Source organism: Sphaerodactylus townsendi, linkage group LG07 (assembly GCF_021028975.2).
Source record: "Sphaerodactylus townsendi isolate TG3544 linkage group LG07, MPM_Stown_v2.3, whole genome shotgun sequence".
NCBI lineage: Eukaryota > Metazoa > Chordata > Lepidosauria > Squamata > Sphaerodactylidae > Sphaerodactylus > Sphaerodactylus townsendi.
In genome coordinates, this window is record NC_059431.1 from 38,300,669 (window position 1) to 38,309,548 (window position 8,880).

General features: G+C 44.0%; 1 protein-coding gene across 1 annotated transcript in view; it reads left to right on the forward strand.

Annotated features, from left to right (window-relative positions):
* The window catches only part of MRPS27 (mitochondrial ribosomal protein S27), a 62,182-nt gene extending 53,582 nt beyond the window's left edge, over positions 1-8,600 (forward strand). The window contains exons 9-11 of the mRNA XM_048503426.1: positions 3,415-3,557; positions 4,694-4,840; positions 8,237-8,600. Coding sequence (XP_048359383.1) covers positions 3,415-3,557; positions 4,694-4,840; positions 8,237-8,476 — 530 coding nt within the window. The 3' untranslated portion in view covers positions 8,477-8,600. The remainder of the gene's footprint in view (positions 1-3,414; positions 3,558-4,693; positions 4,841-8,236) is intronic.
* Positions 8,601-8,880: the final 280 nt, after the last annotated feature.

Sequence of the window (8,880 nt, forward strand, 5' to 3'; positions counted from 1 at the left end):
TTTACAGAACAATTTCACCAAATTCAGCATTATCTACCAATCCTGTGCTAGCTTTGTCCTACCCCATCATTAGCTGTTGATTGGCAACTTTCTTTCAGTTGAGGGATAGTTGAGACGAAAAGGGTTTGACCTCTCTCTGTGTCTCATAGTTTGTTAAGGAAAACTCACAGAGGTAGAAAGGCAACAAAGTGACAGAATGAGGATGCTGATTCTGTGTGACTGTAAGACAACACTGTAAAATAATAGTGGGAATAAAGATGAAAGTTGTAAACTTACTAGCATACCGTTTCCCTCAGAACTGTTGGTGTGCAATTCACTTGATGTATTGGTACATGCATACCTCCCCCTTCCCCTCTGGTCAGCATTTTGTATTTATAGATAGCCTGAATTATTTGGGGAGGTGGTGTACTTAGCAAATAGGTTTGCTGCTGTGTGGGAGAGACCCTCCTGACATTGGCAACGCAAAGATCAAAAGCTATTTTCTGCTATGTCACACATTCTGCAGTCTTGCCAACTCTAATGGAGTAGACCTCTGCAAGAGTGAAAGATGTCTGTGGGCACAGACTGACTTGGAGCAACTTAGCAGTTTATATTTAGCCACAACCCAACAAGGTTTGTTTGTGCTCAAATGACTGCAGCTCTCTGTAGCCTCCCTGCTTGGGGAAGAGAGACGTTAGATGTGTCACAGTGGCTTGCACTGCTGGGTGCACCGTTGTGATTAATGTGGACTGCTAAAGGCAATACAAACTCCAGTAAGGTAAGCAAGGCCACATCAGGACTCTTTAATATCAAATGTCTGATTTTACCAGGATGACAAGAGTTAAGGACTTGATCCTGCTGATAAAGAGTTGGTAATCAGCCAAGTGGTCGGGTATATTTAATCCTAGTATATAAAAAGCTAGCCATGGTGGCAACGACTCACTTCCAGCCAATTGCCACGGCTTGGGAGCAGGGCTTACACAGAACATGTAAAAAACAAAATGGCGCACCCTCACCCTTCTCCCTCATTGCTGAGTAATACAGTCACTATACCGTCTGCAGCTGCCTGAAGAGGAGCAGATGCAGATGTTGGCCGCTCCCATGGGAGGGCCACAACTGCTGGCACCCACAGCTGCACCATTAACTGTTACATGGCAGTACAGGCACCCAGGAAGAGGGGCAGGCAGCTGGGAACAGGAGGAGACAGAGGAGGAAGCTGGTGGTTTGGAGCCAAGGCAGGGAGGAAAGGCAGGAGGGATCCCCACCCCCCGTGGCCACCATTAACCCTCACATGCTGATGCAGGCATCCAGGAGGAGGAGGAAGCTGGTGATGCGAGACCAAGATGGGAGGAAAGGCAGGAGGAGTTGGCCCCCTTGATGGGCACCATGAACCCACCCACAATTTTCTAGAGTCCATTGTGCCTGCTCATACAATGGGCCTTGCTGCTAGTAGGCCATAGTTTTCCTGGATGAAAAGTATTTTTTCATGTAGAAAGCTACTGGACCTCTGTGAGAAGATGCTGTACCTACCTGTGCAGTTCATCCTTATAGTAGTTTGGAGAAGCCTTTTGTTGCTAGTATGACTAGTCGTATTTAGCTTTAAAATGATACTCATCTAAATTAATTGTCAGTTGCACAGATACTGACTTGGATCCACTGGAACTTTTCCTTGGGTGGAAAATTTCTGCCCCATCAAGTGCAACTTTCTTGCTTTCCCTTTTTCCTCAAGGAGCAACATGGTGGGATGCAGCGGGAAGGGGTGGTGGTGAGAAAGTTACAGTACATTGGTGGAAATCCTTTCACCCATTGCAAAGCCCTGGTGAATGCAAGCCATTATCTATCATGTCCCCAGTGACTAGCTCTTCCAAAGCAGCCCAAGTTGATTTAGTTTGCACTATGGTTTACTGATATTGCAGTGAAACATCTGTGCAGAAGGAAGCTCATGGATGATTGCGTGGCATGATCATTTTGAGAGGTGTCCTATGGTATAGATATTTGCTAATATTTTTGTTGTGTATACAGGAAACATGCTATAAGGAAATCCAACAAAGCTCATATTCAGAATAAATTGTTCAAATCAATAACATACTTACTGTTTTGCTATTTTGCATGTCCATTTTTAATGCTGTTGCTTCTTTCAGTACCAGATAGAGTGCAGACTTTTATATTTTTTCACAAAGAGATGTTTTATAAAAAAAAGTTGACAACATGAGTTTAACAGTGAGTAGCAGCCAAAAAAGGTGCCTAGGTGAAGAATTTACTACTAATAATATAACACTGAGGATTGAACATTTCAAACGAATGAAAATGAGTTTTTAAGATTTTTTTTTCTAATTTCCAAGTACCCACAGATGCAGAACTGCTGAAATCTTCCAGCCTTAGATCATGAGTGGGTTACACCCAAGTCAGTGTTATTTTGCCCGAGCAACATCTCTGTGTTGTAGCTCTTCTGAAGAGGAATAATACCTATTCCTCTACTCTCCAAACTTAGGCTGTTTCTGCATGGGCGGAATACAGCGTCCCAGGGACGCTAAAAACAGCGTCCCTGGGGAGGGGTTTGCATGGCCGCCGCCGCGGCGCGAAGCCGCTGTTTCCGAACCTCACTCCCTGAGCGAGGTTTTTCAGAAACAGCGGCTTCCAACCGCTGCCGTGCAAACAGCGGCAGCTGGAAGGCGCTATTTCCCCCCCTTTCCCAAACGCCTTACCGTCCCTCCGACCTTCCGCCCCCCCTGCCCTGTGACTCCAGAGCTGTCGCGCAGGGCAGGGGGGCGTGACCCCTGGCCTGGGCGACGTGTCGGAGGGACGGCAAGGCGTTCGGGGGACGGTGCAGCCTCCGCGCAGGCTGTGCCATCTTCCCTGCCCCTACCGGGACCGTCCACACGAACTGTCCCAGGGGCGTGCGTTGGCGTCGTTTACACTGACGCACCCCCGCAGCGTGGCCGTGCAGAAACGGCCTTAGTTTAAGTAACATAATATTTTGAAAAGGTCAGGTCTCTGATAAGAGACAAGCAACCAATCCAGGGAAAAGTTAGTCTATTCTGGGTATGACAGACATCAAATACTATAACATTCTAATACCAACCACACTCACATACCTCCACAATGTTGTATTGGGCAACCTAAGAACTTCAGTATCTGCTTTTGAGGCATTACATTTTCACAGAAAGATGGGGGTTTAGATTCTGTTGAAAAAGAGCTGAATTTTTTTGTACAGACTAGAGCCGTTTGGTAATTGAAGCTCATAATTGAGTTCTATATCTGATAACTGGCAGGTTAATAAAGACCTAATTGTACAAAAAAGATGTTTTGACAGTCATTCTCCATAAGTTATTACAGGCGGCAAGCCATAAAAATGTCAGAGAAGGGGAAAGTTGCATCCTTGAGGAAATGTGTTTTCTGGCTTTAAATAACAGTCAATTGTGTATTTAACAATAGGAAAAGTGGAGCTGTCCAAGGGACTACGAGCTGTATACCACCAAATGCCTCTCATGTGGACTCCGGGTTATCTGAACAGAGCCTTGCAGTTGATGGAGAATGTGGCGTTACTTCCTGAGGATGTAAAGCTGTGTAAAGAAGCTGTAAGTGGATGAAATAATGGCGTGGAGAATTATTTGGCAAAGCAGAACCTCAGGCATTCTTGCCAGTAGTGTGAGTTGATCCTCTGGACAGGCCAGTGGCAGGTGGCAGAGGAGTTCAATATTGGCCTCCTCCATCATTGCTGCTCTTGGCCCCCTGAGTATATCGAGCAAGCTGCTGGTGATTCAGTGGTGTTAGTATTATTTTTCTTTCCAACTTCCTGATGGTGTTTTCTGATATGGGAGATGGCCAAAGCAGGAAGGGTGTGCCTTCAGACCCTTCTTGAAGCTATAGTTCCACTGGACTGAATAGCAGCAGTATTCCAAAAAAATAAATGGCAGTCTTGTGGTTCTTTAGAGGCTAAGAGTTTCAATCCATAAAAACATATTCTAGAATAAAGGAATGTGAATGTGCTGCAGCAAAAATAGGCAGGGAAGTTTGGGGGTGCTAGACTACTTCAGCTGTTCCTCTGGTCAAATCCCACAGTGGCAGCCATGGATTCTCAGCTGTTTCTTTGCTCTTGGCATTTATGTTGCACCGAACAAACAATTCTTTTCCTGGGGGGAGTGGAACTCTCTGTCATACTCCCAATACTTACCTTCACTGAGTGATTGTGAATGAGACACAGATGCAGAAGGAACAGGAAGGGCAAATGTCTTTTAAAAGCGCCCCAGTGATGAGTTAGTCTGCCCACTGTGAACTGCCTGTTTTCAACAGGAGAGAGTATATGTATGATTATATCAAAAGTCAAATAAGCAAGATGAGCTTGTGCTGGTATTCAGCAAAGCAGAAATTCAGTTGCCACATTTTTTTCAGCATGCCGTGATTGTTCTGGAATACTTGGACTATGTTCCGCAAGAGCCTTTGAAACCCATCTAGAGATAATAACAAAATCAATAGTCATTTCAGAAAAGACTCAGCTTCATTAAATTGGTTCTCCCACAGAGTTCAACCAGAATGCAAGCCCTTAAAAAAAAGCATGTCACTCTTAAATTTCCAATCTTTTATCTCACAGCATTAGTCAAATAATCCATTGGCAATAATTATATCACATGTATTGGTGCTTTTTAAAAAAAATGTTGCTTTGTGGGGGTTTTTACAAGCCATTTGCTTGCATGTTCACATTTCTGTTCCCTAGGTTGATGTTCTGGCAGCCATTTTGAAGCCTGTTCCTGTGGCAGAGCCCCTTCAAGAGGAAGCAAAGGCATCCGAAGAAGCACCGAAGCAAGGACAGTTGGAAGACACAGAAAAGCTTCGGCTTCCCGAGTACTGTGATCAGTTCAAGGTATTCTGTTTTCTCCTTCCCAGGCATTTGCTGATTGCAGTCACCTTCCATTCTCCCCAGTAAAGATTATACACCCCCGTCTCTTTTACTCCAAGATATTGGTGCTCCCTTGGTGACACTACCTGGCTTTTTAAACACTGTCATTGAATTATGTTTTTAACATGTCAGACGGGAAATTGCGGTTTGAAAAACATGCTCAAGGCCACTTGTCTGTTGCCTGGCTGCTGGGATGTTGTTTTTGCTTTTCAAACATCAGCCTTGATAAGTCAGGTGTCTTGCTAAGTGAAGCAGGGTGTCATTCCAAATCAGGTGCTTCGCTCTTACACCATTTCTCCATTGTTTGTGCGCATTCCATTACTGTCAGTCGTCAGGCAGAAATGACTGTAACATAGCTGAGATTCATTTGGTTAAACACAAATGACTATTTACCAAGTGATAACCTATCATGGTGGTTATGCAACCATAGACTGGCCCAAACATTTAACTGTGACAGTTTGGCAGTCTTGAGCTCTCTGATACCTTTTAAGCGTGAAGGTACCACTCTTTGAATGAAAGGGATACAAACGTATTTTAGCACCATACTTCTTGTCACAACTCTCTTCAGCTCAGGAAATGCAAAAGCGTTGATCGAACTCCACAGATCTATCCCATTAATAGTGGTAGTTTCCTCCAGTGTAAGGAACCTTCTGCTGATGTAAGAGTAGCACATGCACTGGAATGAGCCTAGTGAGCAGTAGCTGTCGAATTCCTTTTAAAAGTCATCTCTATTTGTAGGCATCACTCCATCTCCCTTTATTTCTATGAAGAGCTTTCTTTGCAATGAATCCTATAGGAAGGACAATCGGCCTGGCTGACAATCAGCCAGTGGCTAAGTCTGTGTTTTATTTTTGTCATGCACAGCATCAACTTTTGCTATTATATAGTATGGACTGTGTGTAACATTTCTCAAAGGAGCATCTATGAGGGCTGCATCAAATGACAGCAAGTCTTTACCTTGTGTCATGTTTGTACCAGGAGTTTCTTGCCTCCCAAGTATACAGGGGCCATATTCCAATTGTGGCGTGTGTGGAGAAGGGGCTTCAGCCTCCTGCCACCCAGTGGTGATTTCAGAAACTGAAAAGATCCTGGGAAGCTGCCATTTGCTCAGCTGCCAATACATATAAGATTCCTAATGGAAGAAATAGCAGCTCCTCAGAGCCATTTCACTTTATGAAAATGCCCTGGAAGGCAGCAAACTTCCAGCGCACACATGATACAGAGTCCTTATGTCAGAAGATATTGTATCATGTGAATAAGTCCAAACTAACTGCTTGCAAAACAGAAGGAATGACAATTTGAATGGTAGAATTTTAAAAGCGACTCATTTACTTGTGCAGTCGTTACAGTGTATATGCCTAGCAGAGCGGTTCACTTCCTTTTACCATAAGGTCATGCTTCTGAATCGTACAGAATTCTCACTGAACTGAACAGAGTATTTTCCTAGGTTTGAATGATATGAGGTAAGTGAATGCACAGTCCATTTTCCTGGCTGCCTGTTGATTGTGCACATGCTTTGATGTTCAGAGAATGAAAAGTTCAAGAGAAATGCAGGCAGAGGAGAAAAAAAGATCGATGGAACTAGAATTGGAGAAGACGAATGGTGATTTGGGGGGAGGGGAAATTTTCCATTGACAGGGACCCAACACAATTTCTGAAAATACTGAATTTAAATAAACAGCAAGTAATCAAACGAAATAAAAACAAACCACCTCACAGAACTATATCCTGTGCACATTCTCAGAACAGTAGCCAGATCAATCAGTGGCGACAGACTATGGGCCAAATTCTGTCTAATTTTTCGCTCTCCCAGTTAGGTGTACCTATGTCTTTATTGGGGTGCTGTGTGGTTTCCGGGCTGTATGGCCGGGTTCTAGCAGCATTCTCTCCTAACGTTTCGCCTGCAACTGCGGCTGGCATCTTCAGAGGATCTGATAGTAGGAAAGCAAGTGGAGTATATACCTGTTGGAGTATCCAGGGTGGGGGAAAGAACCATTGTCTGTTAACAAGTAAAGGGTGCAATTAGCAAGCTAGATTTACATGTGTTGAGTGAGATCTACCCATTAATGTCAGAGAATGCTGCTAGAACACGGCCATACAGCCCGGAAACCACACAGCACCCCACTGATTCCGGCCGTGAAAGCCTTCAACAATACATATGTCTTTATTTCTGATGAAGAGGGTAGTTTGAGGGATCCTCTCTAGCAAGCAGAAGAAGAATAAGAAAGTGGATATGATGGAAGCTGCTTTCTCAATGTTCTCTCTGTCCTTGAACATTTCTTTTTCCACTCTCTGAGAAGCTTTTCCATTAGAGCAATTAGTTTGCCTCTTGTCTAGGAAACATCTAGCTGTCCTGTAAAACTTCCATAACCACAAATGGCCCTGCATCTTAATGCACTTAAGTGAATTAATATTTTTTTATGATTCATTGGTGTGTGTGGCAAGAAATATTGCATTGTATATATGGTAAGATATACTACCCAGCTGTCTGGTCTAGTTCTGTCTAACTGGAATAAGATTCCCCCCCCTCCCCCCCCACACACACACACACACACTCACCATACACCAGTGGAATTCAGGCAGTTACAGGTCTGGGCATTCAGAGCTGAGCTTAAGACCATGTGAGCTATTAGGCGCTTCAGACATTCGTGGACTACAATTTCCATCAGCCCCTGCTGGGATGGCCAAATGGAAAGTTCAAGAGAAATGGCCATGACAGCAGGGGCTGATGGGAATTGTAGTCCATGAATGTCTGAAGTGCCACAGTTGGACACCCCTGCCATAGAGGAATGTTCTGGACAAGAGCTGCAGAGTATCATGGGAACTATTAAGTATGCTATTAGCACAAGCCTATTTAAACGATTTCTATCTGTTGGAAGGGAGGTTAGCAGAAGCAGCTCAGGGTGGGTTCTTGTCAGCATTGGGCTGTGAGGAGGGGAAAGAGCTCTCAAACACTTAAATTGTTGGCAAGCCATTCATCATTTCTTTATGTCAAGAATTTTCCTTAATGGCATTCCTTGTTCATTGTGCGAGCTCAGCCCCTCCCAGCACTTAGCTGAATTAAAAATGATTCTTTTTTTGTCTCTGCTTTGTTATGGCTTAATAATAATAATAATAGTAATAAATCTCGCCTATGAATTGTGTGTATTTGGAATGGGTGCCTTTTTTTTTTTAATGAGCTGGCACCCTTTCCCAAGATGAATGCTAGGCTGTGCCAAATCCTCAAATTTCCAATTCCATCCGCAGTGAAAAGATGCGTCAGGCTGAGCAAGCAGGTTGATGCTGTGACTGGATGGCTGCTGTTCCTCCACTACCCCATACCCACCTTCTTTTTTTCCTTTCCACTCCCTCTCATGGCAGGATCTGCATGCGAAACTGCAGTCGCTCGGCAAGGTGGACTCCACCAGTTTGTTGACATTGACCACCCAGCTTGTTGAGGAAAAGCGGCCGGGATTTGAAGAGGAAGACCTTGCAAAATATGAGCAGAAGGTGAAGGAGTGGCAGCAGGCATACACAAACCTGGTGGAAAGAGAGAAACAAATGAGAGAAAAGGCCCAGCAGGAACGCGAAGCCCGGAAAGCAGCAAAAACCTCCCTTTAATGATCTCCGTCGAAGACTTTTGTTAGACTACTTTTTCTCTTGGCTGTAAAATGAAGAATATGTTGTTATGAAGGCTGTCGATATAGCCTTGATTGTCTCGCAGATTAAATATTTCTGGAGCCCTCTTGCAAGAGTGTTCACTCCTTCCCCTCTTTTAGGCTATAATTATGATTGCTTCCTTTTGTCTGTGTTGTGTCTGCAGTGAAGATCTGTCATCTAACAGAATTCTCCTTTTCTAAAATAAGCTGGGAGAGACAATATGGAAAATTCTATTGCCACAATATTGGCTATTGTGCTGGGTTTTATTTGTTTTTGGTTGTTATAATTCATATTTTTACACTCAGTGGCGTAGGGGGTTAAGAGCTCATGTATCTAATCTGGAGGAACCGGGTTTGATTCCCCGC